General features: G+C 36.6%; 1 protein-coding gene across 3 annotated transcripts; it reads right to left on the bottom strand.

Moving 5' to 3' along the window:
• Nucleotides 1-9749: 9749 nt before the first annotated feature.
• LOC147476002 (carotenoid 9,10(9',10')-cleavage dioxygenase 1-like) lies at nt 9750-16259 on the bottom strand. 3 transcript variants are annotated; one of them, XM_086584328.1, is made up of 13 exons: nt 16088-16258; nt 15696-15833; nt 15476-15578; nt 14671-14930; nt 14342-14524; nt 13948-14029; nt 13784-13865; nt 13601-13663; nt 13365-13503; nt 12926-13238; nt 12749-12810; nt 12297-12464; nt 9750-10040 (listed from the first exon to the last, which is right to left on the bottom strand). In XM_086584328.1, exons 1-13 carry the CDS (start codon nt 16193-16195, stop codon nt 9906-9908), a joined length of 1836 nt encoding a protein of 611 aa, XP_086440454.1. In that variant the 5' UTR covers nt 16196-16258; the 3' UTR covers nt 9750-9905. The 3 variants fall into 3 exon arrangements, with proteins under 3 accessions (XP_086440454.1, XP_086440455.1, XP_086440456.1); XM_086584329.1 differs by having other exon boundaries at nt 13948-14026; XM_086584330.1 differs by lacking the exon at nt 12297-12464 and having other exon boundaries at nt 16088-16259.
• Between the last annotated feature and the right edge of the window lie 159 nt (nt 16260-16418).

The raw sequence follows: 16418 nt of genomic DNA, 5'->3' as shown, positions 1-16418 counted from the left end.
CAATCATAGATGTCCCTAACCTCATTTTGTACAGAGCATGAAAGTAAGCAGAATTCCTTGCTCCTTCATCATACCATTTATTTCTCGATTTCTGCTTGACAAGAGATTCTTTGTTGTTCAGAGCTTCTTCTAATGCGTGTTCGGCTTGAATAGCTAAGACCTCCATATTCTCATCCTCAGGATCTGCCTCTGCTTGTAGTTGCAGCTGAAACAATTCATGTTGCGCTTTCTTAATGTTAGTATCCGTATGACCGAATACTTCACAATTCCATTTTTTCAACTCTTGTTTCAATCTCTTTAGTTTAGCAGCCACTACAAACAATGGCTTACCCCACAACTCTTGATTCCAATTATTTTTCACCACTTCCATAAATCCCTTGTGTTGTGTCCAGCAGTTGTTGAAACGGAAGGGTGTATTCTTAGGCTTAGGAACATGAACGCAATGCCCAACAAGGGGAGCATGGTCTGATCCTATCCTAGAACCCACTTTATAACTCCATCCTGCGAACTTCAAACACCAACCGTTATTAAAGAAGCATCTGTCAAGCTTGCAATAAGTTCTTTTTAGCCCTTTTTTTTATTATTGCACCATGTTGTCTCAAGCCCCACAAAAGGACTCTCCATCAGTTCACAATTATTGATCATCCCATGGAACTCATTAACTGCTACTCTTAAAGGCGGCCTACCACCCTTTTTCTCCTTATTTGCCATAACCACATTAAAATCCCCCACCACTAGCCATGGTGTCGTGCTTTTAATTCTTTCCAAATCCCTCCAAAGCTCTCTCCTCTGAACAAGAGGACATTGTGCATGTACAAAAGTAATTATAGCTCCATTCCACTCAACAGTAATATGCTGATTGGAATTGAAAAGGTGTCTAATCATCACATCCCTTCTGTTCATCACCCATAGATTTCCCAAAATATCCTGAGAACCATTATGTATAACAGAATCATTATACATATTCAAGCCAAGTCTTTTAATATTACTAAGCGTGGGTTTGATCTTATGCTTTCACCAAACAAAGAATCTTTGGATTATGACCTAAAACCAAATCCTTTATTCTCTCTACTGTTATGTCTTTCTTAACCCTCACATTCCAAAATAATGTCCTCATTTAGAAATAGATGTGGTCGCCAGGCTTGTAGGGGTACCGCAGAGTTAGTTCCCCTCTCTTCTCTTTGTTCTTATTCTTTCGCTTAGTTCTCGTAGTCACACCTCTTTGTATTAGAAAACTGCCGGCCGTTATCGCCTAACTCTTCAGTTTTCATTAACACATCCAGCATCACCCTCTTTTTGAGACTCAATCCCTGAATCCTCTTCATTATCCAATACATAAAAGTTATTTCTTATTGGCAATTCAGGATTCACTGGTGAACTCTGTGAATTGGGACTAATTTGTGCCACCACCTGATCAATCACAACTTGCCTTTCAGAGTATTGAGAGAAATCTACAAGTAACTGTGCAGACTCACCTTGTTTCTCTGGCTCCATCACACTGTTTATGACTTCTGTGATAGTATTCTTCAAAACATCAGCTTCCGCTCCCCCTACGTACAACTTCCACGTGAGACTTAAACAACTAGGATACTAGCCTCCGACACAATGTTGACTAGCTCATGCCCTTCGGCCTCCACCACGGCCTCGGCACCACCGCATGTTGATAAGTTGTAACCTGATTTGGATTACTCGCCCGACACCTCGTTAACTAACTCAGTATCTTCACCTCCAACATCACTATTTTAACACCACCGAAAGTGTTGTGCAACCGTGGGCAGCTGTTTTATCCTTATTCTTTCTCTTCAAGCACCTTCTCGACTCTTGGATAACCCATCCATCATAGCCGCTTGTTCCACCATAATCCCTTTTCCTTTAACGACATTCCGTCCATCGGGTTTCTTAGATCGAGCCAAATCAGTTTTTTCAGAAGTCTCTGACTTCCGACAAGGTGTCCTACCCCTTTACAATGATTGCAAAAGTCGGGGAATCTTGCCAGTGCACCTCTTGCCAGAAAGCCACACCAAATTTCTTTGACTCTACCCATATCTTATCTAGTATCTTCTTTGACAAATCCACGTCGACTTGAACACTCACATAGAACCCCCAGAGTTTGTTTTGCTGTTGTTTCATCAACATGTAGAGGTCTTCCGAAGGTTTCTCTGCCCATGGCAAGCAAGTTCTTAACCTCCCATTATTCCAAACTAAGTCCCGGAAACCTAACCCATATAGCAAAGCATGTGATTGGGTTTGTTTCTCCGAGAGAAATTGGGTGACCATTTACTTAATCTGAAAGCACTGTTTATCAAAAATCCACGTTCCTTGGTCCCGGATCGGGTTGATAATCTTCTTCCAGATCAAAACGTGCCATAATATACCCTCTTCCTAAGGGTGTTATCAACCAATCACCTTTTGGCTTCCATAGAGCAGATGCTATTCTTCGAACTTCTTCTAAGTTCATCTTTTTGAGATCTAAACGACCCACCAAAGCAAACTTACAAAATTCCAAACCTTTTTCCAACTCATCATCTATTAATGCAATTGTGGGAAACTCACCTTGCTGTCTTGGAATTGGTAGCGTAGCTAAGTCCACATTACGGCCATATTTTGGTCTGGCAGCAGTAGCATAAGATTTCTTACCCTGCACCTCATTAGTGGAAACACCTTGGTTTAGTGTCTCTGTCGAAGCGTTGTTATCCTTCCCCCACGTTGCCGATGAAGAAGCTCTATTATTACTTCCATAATTTAGTTGATTTCGACCCCCACCGATACCAAAAGGTAGATTAGCCATCGTGGAGGAGAGATATATTGCAAAGAAAAAGAGAAAAACCCTCGGTCACCGGTCGGTCAACCGAGGTCAAACATTTTTGGAGGCAAGTTTTCCCTCCACCGATTCATCAATCCTATTTAGAGTGAAAAGACTTGGCTATCCCTAACAAACCAGATCCACTACACCAAAACAGCTTTTTTGTGACGCCAAAATGGAGTCACAAATAATTTTAGTGACACCATTTTGGCGTCACAAATATGGTGTCACAATTTGGCGTCAATTAATTTTGTGACACCATTTTGACGTCACAAATATTTGTGACGTCAAAATTTTGTGACGCTATTTTGACGTCACAAATTAGTAACGCCAAAATGGCATCACGAATATTTGTGACGTCAAAATGACGTCACAAAATGTTAGGTGTCACAAATTTTGTGACGTCGTTTTGGCGTCACAAAATATATTTTAGAAAAAAAAAAAATAATTGGTTGCTATATATCCACCGATCCCGGTGGACGTATAGCAACCAATTATTATTATTATTATTATTCAAGATACAACTCTTTTAAAAAACAATTCATTCCATAAAATACACAATCACGCCGTCAATCCCATTTAAGAATAAAACATTCATTCCATCACTCAAAATTATCAAGTCACTTATAAATACCATGTACTTCAATTTTCCAAGCAAAAACTACAATACAAATCACTTGTAAACACCAAGTACTTCAATTTTCTAATCGAAAAATACAATACAAATCACTTGTACACACCAAGTACTTCAATTTTCCAAGCAAAAAAGTACATTACATTATGCTTACAACTAGCTAGAAAGACTGGTTTATGGTTACATTACATTATGCTTACCAGGATCAAATAAAGACTGGTTTAATAGCAGGAGCTCGTCATCATCACGAAAGTCAGATGTTGACTTATCCTCCTTCTCACGAAGCACTAGAGATTTCACTGCATAAAAACTTAACCCTGCCCTCTCTCTGACAGGTGAAGAATTTCTAGATGATGCCAGGAGATCTTTCATTGAATTAGACTTTGCGATCTCCGTCAAAACAAACAAACGGAAAAACGAAACTATTAACTTATAGAATCAGCAGATCTTAGAGACACCCTCTTTTCTTTTCTTGATAGAGATCAGTACCAAGGCAGCATAGTATACTTTACACCAGAACATACAATAAGACACAATGCAAAATCTCCTACATATAATTAAACGGACACATGACTTGACGCCTAAAGAGGGAGAAACACTTACTCAATCAATTGTTGCCAATTGCTTAATGATAGTTGTAGAAGGTATCACATCCATGTTTGACGATTTAAGTCTTCTTCTACGTCGAGAAAAAATTCTCTTTTCGACCCCTAAAACCATTAATTAATGTCTACACACCATTGACTACAATCTATGATAGTATTCATCTTGCCAATAAAATCAGCATTGCCCCTCACCGGATTATGAACTTAAAACACAAATAATTAACTTTAGAAAATATGAGCCATATGAGCGATAAAATATCACAAGAAATAGTCAACTTACTTGATCTTAATCATATGTACATTACTAAATTGATAACCGATAGCCTTGAGAATACAAAATCCATGGTGGGAAAAAAATGAAGACCGTAGTACCTTCTTTGAGTCAAATTTTAAGATAAAAATCTAAGACTTCAATCTATCCACTTGGCTAGCCCTATATGAAAAATCAATTGAAACAACATATAAATATATGTACTAGAAGGATAGACTATAGAGTATTGTAAACTCGAATCAATTCAGAAACAGCTAAGAGATAGAATAGGCCAATACTTATCAGTAAATGCCACCTCCCTCTTTTTTCATTTTAGGTCTTATAAATGCATTTATGAGTATGCTAATACTTACAAGCTACATAATAACAATTTAATCATCTCCGGACTTATAAGTTTATTCATAAGCAGATATCAAGTTGCCTGATTTATTTCCCCATTCAACAATTTATTTCCATATTCATTATCAAAAATCATTTGAGTTGTTCTTTAATGCCAAAAAAGAAACACATAATAACAAGCTGTCACATAAATTTCTTTTTTCAGAACCACTAAAACAATAATAACCAATAGAATAATATCCCAAGGTTCGAAGCATCACAAAAAATTGATTGATTATATGTAGAAAATCACAAAGTGTAAGGACCTATGAAGCTCACCTAACTTTACTTTACCTTTTTGCATGTACAGCAGCCAAGATAGTCTTTTCGATTTAATATGAGCACTTATTACTGTTGGCACACGTTATAATGAAGTTCGATCCACAAGAGGCTTTGCAATCTTTTTTTCCGCTTCAACAAGCACATTTGAGTAAAGTTCTTCCATTACGCGCAAGCTGTGTACATCATATGCAAGATCCAACTAAATACACGTACTGCCCACTAATAATTCGCACCATGTCAATGTCGAATTTTGAATAGAATAAGAAATTAAGAATCATGTCTTCTTGAGGTCCCAAGAAATGTTCGAGAAAATAAGTTTTAAACAATTCATACGTTTTCAAATATGGACATGTGCTTGTAATAAGTGGAAAATTAATCAAGAACGCCCCATTCTTGTTGGAGAGGCATTCGGCAACAAAATGATTTACATAGAAATTCTTAACAGCTCCTTCTTGCCTTATTTGTAGCTTTGTTCTAATTTCATGCAAAGTTCCTTGACTATCACACCATCCTTCACGAAGATAACAATGTTATTATTACAAATTTGAATGCAACTCTAAGAAATTTGCATAGTAGCAAGCACATTGGAAAGAGAATACATCGTTCCACATTCACAGTCGGCTACCATACCTCAACTTGTTTCAACATATCTTCCTTTGTCGACAATCTCAAAGAATTTCTATACATTCGACCCTCTACAAACATGTGAGCACACGCTTCGCTTTTTACACGGGCCTCGAACACGAACAAGTGCCCTGCATGCACCTCAATGTCACAATTGTTTGTTTTTCTCACTTGGCGGCCATGAACAAGAGCCGCGCCGCAAGATGACTCCTTCCAAGGCTCTCAATGCCCTTCTTGCCTGAAAATTTGTTTAAACACAATTCAAGGAAGAGTATACCAATTTAACTACAAGCTTAAGTATTGTTGGATAAATACATACTACAAAAGATGATGTCCTAGCTAATGGGGAAGAGAGAGTTCAACTAAGTTTGAATCTAATATTCCTTGTTGTATTTCTAATGATTACACTCTATCCTACCAGGGTCATACAATGCTTTCAATGTTCCACACCAAAGGACATTTCTCATCCCACCATTATCCTAATTAAGTAGCCAACCACATTTATCAAGAATTATCCTCTCCCTAGCACCAAATGAAACCAGATTTTCATTGCCTTCTTCATAGAATTACCACACTTATCCAACTCAGCCATAGGATATCCAAGTTTTTAAATGATGAATTCTATAAAATAATAAAAGATGACAGCTTAGACCCTTAGGAAAATCAGTATTTGGTTATACATTACCTTGTAAAAGCACAAGAAACTTTCTGTCGGTTCCACAAACACAACAAACATTACACAATAAAACTTGGAGCACCAAGGCAATGCATCTGACGACAAGCCACACCAACTTTCACTAAATTGGCATCTTAAGCACCTTGGCCTGACTGGTGCCTGACATCAGCATAGATGCCAAACGCACTACCACGTTAGAATTAACTAGTTCACTTTGCTATGCAGATTCATACCAAGCCTAGATACAAGTCCAACGTCTTGCTTTATTACAGTTCACTCAAAAAGATTTTTTTAAAAAAAATTAACTTAAAAAAGTTTAATACTCAAAATAAACTTAGTATTTTCAACCATTCCAATGAGCAATGATATTCACTAGCCAGAGTCCCCATCTCTCGAAAATTAGAAATGGTCCATCCATTCAAGTATTAATAGTGGACACAAACTATAGGAGTCTAGGACCAACTAATCAACTAAAGAGAAAAACTCAATTGCATGAACATCAATGAGCTGAAAATTAGAACAAATACCAACTATTCTTCAAATTCTCTCTAGTTTCAACTCTTTCCCCAATAAGTGAACACTTCGTAACAGAAACCAACAACACGTCAACACTAACAGTAAATTGAGATCGATGTACCTCAACAACACACATTCCATCATAATCTAACCATCCATCAATCTAAAAAACAAGCTTAAGCAATTCAAACTAAAAACATAACAAAACATTAAAACAAAAGAAACTCGATTACCAGAAACCACCGAAAAGCAATTTGAATCCGGATAGCAGCCCATTCTTGCCTCACAACCCTGAAATTTTTAGGTGGAGCACGAACTATAGTAGCAACAGCAGCATTAAAAGCATCAGCAGTTGAAGAACACTCAGAAGTCTCTAAAGCAGCTCTATGATGACTTCCTTTTTTGAAAACCTTTTCCACCACGTACTCAAATCTCTCGATGAGCTTCTCCATAGTTTCCACTTCTTTGTTGTTCTTATTACCACTAACCTTCTCCTTCACAAAACAAAATATCCAAACCTTAAAACTTAGTAAACAAACAAAAACAAGAAGAAATGAAACAAAATGAGAGTTTTTTTTTCCAGCTTACTTGGTCATCTTTTTCTGGTTTTTTCACACCAACTATTGATTTTAGGCATTTCCCTGAAGCACCCATTGTTAAAAATCAGTTCTTTGAGCTGATTCCACCTTCAAAACTTCAAACAGAGAGAGAGAGTGTGTGTGTCCTTTCTCTTCGACCCGACCCTTCTATATATATATAACACGAGATTAGTCAGGAAGTAAGAGAAAGAAAATAAGAAAGGGGAAATTTCAAATACCTAACCTGATTTCAACATAAGGCTGGAACAATCGGAAGTCTCAGATTAATTACGAGCTTTCACGGCTATCGTCCCTTTCTCAATTAAATCAGTAGCATCTTCGAGCGTTATTCTAGGCACATCTCCTTTTTCTTTAGCGTCTTATTTGCCTTCGAGACTTACTTCAATCATTTCTGCAGTTTGTTCAAACTTCATTTCTAGATTTCTATGTTTTAATCGAAGGCGAATTTGGTTTAGTAATGGGAACGGGAGAGGAGTGGTGAAGAAGAGACGAAGTATTTGGGAGAGATGGGAACTGATTTTTGAGTTGTAATTTATTCGAGAGAAGACGCGGTCCCTTAAGTTGTAATTTTTTTGCATCTTAGACACCTTCACGCTGCCTTGCCGTCACTATAATTCTTAAAACTCTTCAAAATTTAATTAACAAAATTATCAAATTATTGGTGACGGCTTTAGCAATTTAGTGACGCCAAAATGGTGTCACAACATTTCTGACGCCAATTTGGCGTCACTAATGAAAAAACCCTAGTGTCACAAAAAACCTGTTATGGTGTAGTGATCGCTCTCACAATCGCACATGACATCATGAGACCCAATATTCTCTAGTGTTGGGGGCCATTTGTTCCTGCATTTTCTCTTTATAGAACCTGTTTGGAGCATTTTCTCAATAAATAAGCAACAACACGCAATCACACAAAACCTGTTTGGAGCAAAGAAACAAATTTGCTCTCCACCACTGTGCGCCTTTAACTTTTTTATTAAGCAATCGTGAAGATAAAATAATTACGTAGAAAATAGCAATCGTGAATCATTTTAACTCACAAATCCTATCAATTATACAAATTATGATCAAGTAATCTTGGTGTAGGAATGGCGATTAGTGGAATCATTTTCTTTATTTCAATTCGAAAAGTTTCAGATAGATCAAGCTTTGTCCCTTCTGGCAATTTGCAGTTGAATGAATGCAGAAGCAATGCTAATAAGTATGGTATCATCCTTTCTGAAACAGGGATCCAGCACAAACTCCACTACCCAAACCAAAAGGAATAAAGTAAGTTTTTGTGCCCTTATAATCCCTTTTACCGTTTGGAACGTAATGGTTAGGCTCGTTTATTGATGAGATGTAGTTGTTGTGGACAGTCTGAGAGGAGACAACGGGTTATGACTTATGAGGGCATCTCCAATGGAGGATGTAAATTGTTTAAAGTGTAAAATTTACACTCTAAATGTCAAAAACATATTTCCAATGGGGGGTATAAATCCCAGGTGATAAGCTAATAGCTAATAGAGGGGGTGGGGAATTCCCCATCTGGCTATTAGTTAATAAACATCTCGGGCATCACTTGAAGTAACGTCCCAATTAAAAAGAAATCCGGACGTCACTTAAACTCACGCCTGTTTTATTTTTTTCAGAATTGTAACGTTTGGGACGGGTAAAGACTGTCATTTATTGGTTGGCTTAGTTTTAATAAACTACGGACGTTACTCAAAGTGGCGCGTTTTTTTTTTTGGTTAAACCCCTTGCGATGGACTTTGACCGTCGGTTTTTCTCAGTTTTTTAATTTTACAAATTCTTAAACTTTGTTGTATTGGATACTATTTTGGATGTGGAACCTACTAATGTGTAAGAGGGGCCATAAAATCCTAGTGGCACCTATGTGGAGGTGTATATATATACTCGCCATTGGAGATGCCATGAGACCAAGTTAGAGATTTAGGAATTTAACCAGTTGAAATTTTATGGGAAAACATAAAACTATAAATTTTACAATAAAATTAAAGAGTATAGGTGGATTTTAAAACTCTTTCTACTTTCTTCTCATCTTATTCACACTTTATTTTAAGTTTATTTCTTGTAGTATTTAGGAGTCAATCAAACCCAAAATATTATCTTTATCTTCTCCCCACTTCTCTAGGTTCAAATGGATGTTTGAGACCAATCTTTGTCTCTCTAGACATGGATGACTCATACTCACCCAACACTAGTTATTGAGTATATTATATTGATTAAAAAGGCTTAATCACTTAATTTCTGTAGTAGTGATTCTAACTCAAAATTATAACAAAACGAAATTTCATGTGAAACTCAAGTGAATGGGTAAAACTGCCAATTACAAAAAAAAAAAAAAAAAAAAAAGTAACATTGGAGTTGAAATTGACTGAGTTAATATAAATGGGACCAAAAACAGATAAATGAACAAGTTGGGGCCAAATACTGAATACCCCTAAAATAGTAGGGCGAAATGCTAATTAGCCTTCTGTTTTTAATGGAAGTGGTTCAAAACTTCAAATTGCTACGTTAAACTTTTAGAACTTGCTGTATGTGAAAGGGCCTTGAAACATAAGTGCCATGAAAGCCATACGGTACTCTCCGAGGTAATGTAATTTTTGCAACTGGCTCAGCTTCAAAGCTTTGTGTGTCGATTATATGTGCCTGCAAACAAACATGTTTATATTGAGTTTAGTTTAAAGCAATGGTGGAAAATGAAAATGTTTTAAACAATGAAATTTTATCCAATGTGTCACCATTAAGATCATTTTTCATTCCAGCCATAGGTAAGTAGGAAACATTTGTGTGAACCACATCCCAATGGCAAAACAAAAATTCCTAATGGCAAGTACACGTTTGCATATTTTTCAGTTGGGTTGTGAATGCACGTGTGGAATTCAAACAGACATTCATGCCCAAAACGGCCGACGGAAAACAGTTTATCCAACCAAATTCGAAATCCCAGAGTTTCCAACTTTTTTATTAGTAGTTTAGGATCCACAAAAATGGGCTAGGATACTCCCAGTTGCAAGATCCAACAATAATCTTATTTCACGTTTAAAGAAAATTTCATTTCGTAGTCGTTGGATTTTACAATTGAGAGGGTTTATCCCTATTTTTTTTTAAAAACAACTAATAATGGGAGGTTATCATCCCTGCAATACCCTTTTTAATTTCCTCCAAATCACAATAAGAATATGCATCATCCCTAACAAACCCCTTTTCCAAATCAATATAGGAATATATATTTCTTCATTTTACTTGACGTCACCTTAAAGCACTTACCCACGTCTCTCTTTGGCGGCTTTAGGCATATTCATGCATTGACACTCAACTAGTCTCTCTTTGGCGGCTTTATGCATGAATCAACTATTAGGGTATGGAACAGGTAGGATATGCCATTATCTAAATCCGAATTCCGAATTTTTTGATAGTATCGGAATCCGAATTCAAATCCAAATTTTTTCAAATATTTCTACCAAATCCAAACACAAAACCCGAGGTGTAGAGAAAAAAAAAACGAAGTTTTACTCACATTTTTACATTTGAGGCTTCAAGGCTTCGAGTGGGCGACCAGCGCTCATGGTCCGATGTTTTTTGCCGACCCAGCTTCGAAGCGCAGCGCCCACCTTCACGGAAGGAAGAAGAGGGCTTCGCTCATGTCATTTTTTGTGGGCTTCGCTACAGTAACCGCGATTTTGGTTTTTTGGTATAAAAACAAAATCAGTTTTTTTGGAAAAACCTAACTTTTCCAAAACCAAGAAAGAGAGAGATTATAAGAGAGCAATTCTTTGTGAGTTGAGTGTTCATTCTTTGTGAGTGAATTGAGAGACTTGTAATCTGTTACTCAAGACATCTAGTAAAGCTTGGAACTCTTGATGATTGTGGAAGTAGGCAAATTCTTTGAACCCACGATATATCTCGTTTTGTGGTTTGTTCTTCCTTTACATTAATTGTTTTACTTTATATGCTTGTTATTTGATATTGAGAAGTGTTGGGATATTGCTTGGAGGGTGTTGAAGTCTTGTCTAGTGTGAAGGATCGATCTTTGTGTAGGATTGATCCGTTTGTTGTGGGTAACGTTGTTTCCGCACTTATATATTCACAACACGAGGTAACACTAAAATTCTGGAAATTTACCTAAAACCCGTATCGGAACCCGATTAACCCGTATCCGACCCAAAAACAGATATAGAAATGTATTAGAGCCCAGCACATGGTCATACCCGATTTTTATTGGTGATGCATACATTGATACTTACACAGTTGCTTTTGCATAGTAAGTAGAGTTAACTAGTATTACCCCCTATTAGATGAGCTAATTAGGATTTTCCGATGGGGAAATTAGGATCTTTCTCTAAATGAACACAAAAAAAGTCAACTTGAGTTGAACATGTTTTTTTTTATGTGTATTTAGGGGAGGAGAAATCCTAATTGGCTTATCTAGTGGGGGTAATATTCGTTAAGTGTTAACCCTAGTAAGTATGGCGTGCAAAGTCTTCTTTGCGTGTTTTTTTAGGCATGCAAAGTCATTTTCTGAATAGGCAAGCCAGACATGCACACTCATTTTTTGAATGTTAGTCAGAGTAAATTTGTTGAGACTATTTTGCATTATTTATTTGATGTAAAATGATCAAAAGGCTAGTATTTAAGTTAAAAATTAATACTGTACTTAGCAAAGAGCCGAAGATGCTCCAGATTGCTGTTCAACGCCGGGTTGACATTTTGTGCTTCTGGCAAATTTTGTTTTTGGGGGCTTACTAGAGCCTAAATCAATCCTAGCTACCTTTTGCCTTCAGTCTAAGTCTCTGTTTAGGAGCACCTTTTAGAACTTTGCTAAGAGTCCGAGAAAACATACAGATGTGCGACTGTACGAGCATTGTATCAATGCCAATGTGTGATTGTGTGATATGAACTTACTTGTGAAACATTAGTGTCTTCATTATGAACAAAACTGACGATCCAGCCGTCATCCTCATCTTGACTTCCTTGCTTGGGTACAAAAGTAGCTCCGGAACAGAAGGTATTTTCCCCAAGTTTATGATATTCTACTTTTATAAGCTCTTCGGATTCAGAATGTTCCATCATCTAGCGTGTACGCAAATCAAAACTATTAAATTGGGTACATATGACCAGTGACCTTGAGGCAAGAGCAGAAATATGCAATATCATTCATTACCATGACCTTAAGCACTATATATAATTATATATATGGATAAGTGTAACAACGTATACAATTCAAGAAGATATAGAAGTTTTTATGATGTTTAAGTACATATTTTGAAAAACAGATTTTCTTACTGTTTCCCTCTATTTTTAACCTTGAGCAACTAAGAGGAAATGAAAAATCAATAAAGAAATGGATCCATTACCTCTGATGGCCTAGTTGATAGTTCTTCAAGATACAGCTTGGCCAACATTCCATATTTGAAGCCTATAATTGAATAGTTAGTAATATCATATTATTAGTTTTGGCGGACCAACCTTCTTTTACTGTCGCAAGAAAATAAATGCAGAAAACCGAGACAAATGATTTCAGTGGTCAGTACCAAAGTTAGAGCATGCAGATGCATCCACAACCTGTGCATAGCCGTACTTATTTTTGACACCAGTGTACTTCTCATTAATCATTGGGAAATCCAATGGGAATGAGGTTCCAGTTAGATTCTTCTCCTTTACTTCTCCAGTTTTCATATTTAATCTCCATTCATATATACGAGAAAAAATTTCTCCAACTTCATTGCCATTTTCCTCACAATGATCAATAGGCTTCAATCCTCTTGTGAACCATTCAACTCTATCATCATTCATCCTAGGACCTGGTATAACAGATTCCTGCGCTCTACATCCCCTCACAATAACCTGTTTTAAACCATCCAGGATATGAATCGGCCAGTTCGTGTTTTATCTGAGAGCTAGAGATCAAACACTCTAAAGCAAGAAAATGCTCACGGTATTACCATAGAGATATCTTTGCTAGTTAATTACCTCATCACCGTCTTCAAAACAATTGAGAATGTGAAATGTGCAAGTTGATGCTACTTCGAACCACCTTATTGAATTAGCATCTCCATAACGAGGCATCACCCCTATCATTGTAAAGTCTTCCTTATTAAACTTGATCAGCCTGCGTTTCAACAGTCCAATTCATTATGTGATTTAATTACATATGGACAATTTTTTTGAGTCTGTTATTGTGCAAAGTAAGAGAGTTATGAACTTACGGCCCTCCTTTAACGAGTCTGTTTATGTCTATAGTAAGTGGACAATTTATAATAACGTTGTACCTAATAAAACCACAATCAATGCATTGTCAATCAATCAATTTAATTAATAGTGAGCTAAAGTAAAATAGTTAGGTGGAATTAATTTAACCATCTCTGAAGAAAAAGAAAAGAAAAGCTTACTTCTCTGTAATTCCTATCTCATGGACAAAACAACTTCTATCTAACTTGAGATTCGCTTTATGAAGTATTTTTTTCCCATCAGCTGCGCATAGAGAGCACCTCTTTCTTAAATTAGAAGAGATTTCATATTGTGCAAGTGTGGAAGGATAACGGTGAAACTTTACCAGAGACAATTCCCAGAACACAGAATGGTTTCAACGCGTCCATCCCAATAGTAACTAGCTCCCCAGTTCCTGGAGCTTTCTGCTTCATGTCAAACGAACATGTGACTTCGCATTACAATATGTACACAAGAAAACCCAAGAGAACCATCGATCTAACTGAAAAAGGGAATTTTCAATAAGAGTGTCCAGCAGCAGAAAGCATCGGAGAAGAGATAAAATTCGTTGCAAAGTATTTTAAGTTACTACAAACCAATTTTGCAGTTTGTTTTGTGTCGGAGAAACATGGCAGTCTTTTGCTTTAGTTCTACTATGTATGCCAAGTAGCAATAACATTAAATCGAAAATATGAGGTTGTTGTATATGTGCATGTAAGTTATAAGTAGATAAAAAAAACCTTCGGATGGCTTGTGAAAGGGCGTCCCCAAGATTTTTCAACAGCCCAATCTGCAACAATTTTTTCAAGCGTGAAGATATCAATCTCATGCGGCAAGTGATCTTCAGTAACTGAATATATCTTCCCCGAGTGTTCAAAAATGTTGGTGCTGCTTAGATCCTTGTTAGGTTTACCGAACCTCAACTAGCAAAATACAAGATCAAGTTAGAAATATGTACAATATATGTAAAATTTTGGAGACAAGGATCTGTCTCAAAGACGGTTTTTTCTTGGAATAGACCATTCTGTATATCTGTAATTCTAATGGATATCACAGAATGAGAGCCTACCGAGTTTAGGACATAAGCCGCTATAATAGCTGGAGAATCTCCTTCAACGGCAGGTAGGAAGTAGGGCTTGGTTTCTTTCTTCTCTGCAATGTAGCTTAAAGATTCAACAAATCTATTGTTGTACACCACCTTCCAGCAATCTTCACTATCCTTGGTAAAGTATAAAGCATGAACCATCCCTTCTCCTTCAACCCAAATATTGCTTGCTTTTCCAAAAATTGAAACTGCTGATTTTAATCCTCCAAACAGAGGATTTGGTCCTGCATATATATTATATCTCTCATTGACTGGTGCAGGGACGTAAGTACGTAAACTCGTTATTATAGTTATTTTTACAACAAAAACAACATACCTGAAAAAAAAATGTTAATACATTAATCAGTCTAAATTTGTATGAAATTTTATTAGTCTAGGAGTTTATTCCCGAGGATTTTTTTTTTTATCAGCTCGACTTTACTCCAACAAAAACTATCCTTGGTAATTGTTAAAGCATGAACCATCCCTTCTCCTTCAACCCAAATATTGCTTGCTTTTCCAAAATTGAAACTGCTGATTTTAATCTCCAAACAGAGGATTTGGTCCTCATATATATATATCTCTCATTGACTGGTTGTTATTTTTAGTCAACAAAAACAACATACCTGAGTAATTCTCATTATCAACCATCCTGGACTACTGGAATTCCTGAGTGTTCACGTGGATGTAGGTGGTATGTGTTTTCTTTTATTTTGTTGAATAATGAGGAAGTTTGAATTTCAGAACAATTAATTCAAGTAAATTATAATGTCTCTATATCATATCTTACCGTTTCTTAAGTAAACACCCATGGGAAAATCTATTGGAATTTCTCCTTCAATATTTACAACCGTAGTAGCTTGTCCAGTCTCCTCAGTGGGTGCGAAGTTGCGCTACAGTGTGCAAAAAATTTAAGGGAATTCAATCACCAGGCTATCTATAAAAAACAGGAAACAAAAAAAGTCAAAGAGTAGTGTAGGGAATCAGCCACATATAAAGCTTTGCAATACCTCATTTGGGAGATAAGGAATGTCGACAAACTGAAACACGGAATCCACGAAAGCATTTAGCAGTCTCCTGGAGGTATCCTTAATAGTTCTAGAAACATTGAGGCCAGTGGGAACATGCAGCAATTCTTTGAGGAACGGCTGTTATTACAAGAACAAAATCATATCAGTAAGACAGTAACCCGACCCCAACAAGAGTTTCTTTCTATTTAATTTACATTAAACATTGATGTGTTCTACGTTATAGTGTATCATCACGCCGAATTATAAGGTTGAATGCATCATTGTTTAATGTAAAAGGGTATGATGCATCACTGCATCGATCAGTTCCATGCTATAATAAGAGCGGTAGAGCTCAGCCTTATCTACGGACATAATATATTTAGATGGACGACCTTAACATCAAATGCAGAAGGTAGAGAAGTCCTTCCAACATCAAGCTTGGGTGAAAGAGAGGCTTTGTGAACTGATGATAGTTGGAAAGACAAACTAATGGAAGCCATATCAGTTTCTCTTCCTCTTTCCTTCCTTTTTTTATTTTAATTTTTCCTTCCTATTATTCTCTCAGTGTTTTTACAGTGTTTTTACTTTTATATGGCATTTTTAGTGAAGCCCAAACACAATGGGACAAAAAAGCATCTTGGAAATGAAATTCTAGGAAATGCTTGTTCTTATAATATATTCATCAAATTACCGAAAAAAATATATATTATATTCATAAGAACA

Source organism: Coptis chinensis, chromosome 9 (genome assembly GCF_015680905.1).
Source record: "Coptis chinensis isolate HL-2020 chromosome 9, ASM1568090v1, whole genome shotgun sequence".
NCBI classification, from domain to species: domain Eukaryota; kingdom Viridiplantae; phylum Streptophyta; class Magnoliopsida; order Ranunculales; family Ranunculaceae; genus Coptis; species Coptis chinensis.
Note: the sequence above shows the minus strand (reverse complement) of the source record. Positions and strands in the feature narration are given on the sequence as shown.

Excerpts from the sequence above, each read along its gene's own strand:
- LOC147476002 (XM_086584328.1), bottom strand. The coding sequence starts at position 16,195 with ATGGCTTCCATTAGTTTGTCTTTCCAACTATCATCAGTTCACAAAGCC. Across the intron at positions 13,504-13,600 it reads AGACTCGTTAAAGGAGGGCC|GCTGATCAAGTTTAATAAGG; the intron begins GTAAGTTCATAA and ends GTTGAAACGCAG. Across the intron at positions 10,041-12,296 it reads AAGACACTAATGTTTCACAA|GCACATATAATCGACACACA; the intron begins GTAAGTTCATAT and ends GTTTGTTTGCAG.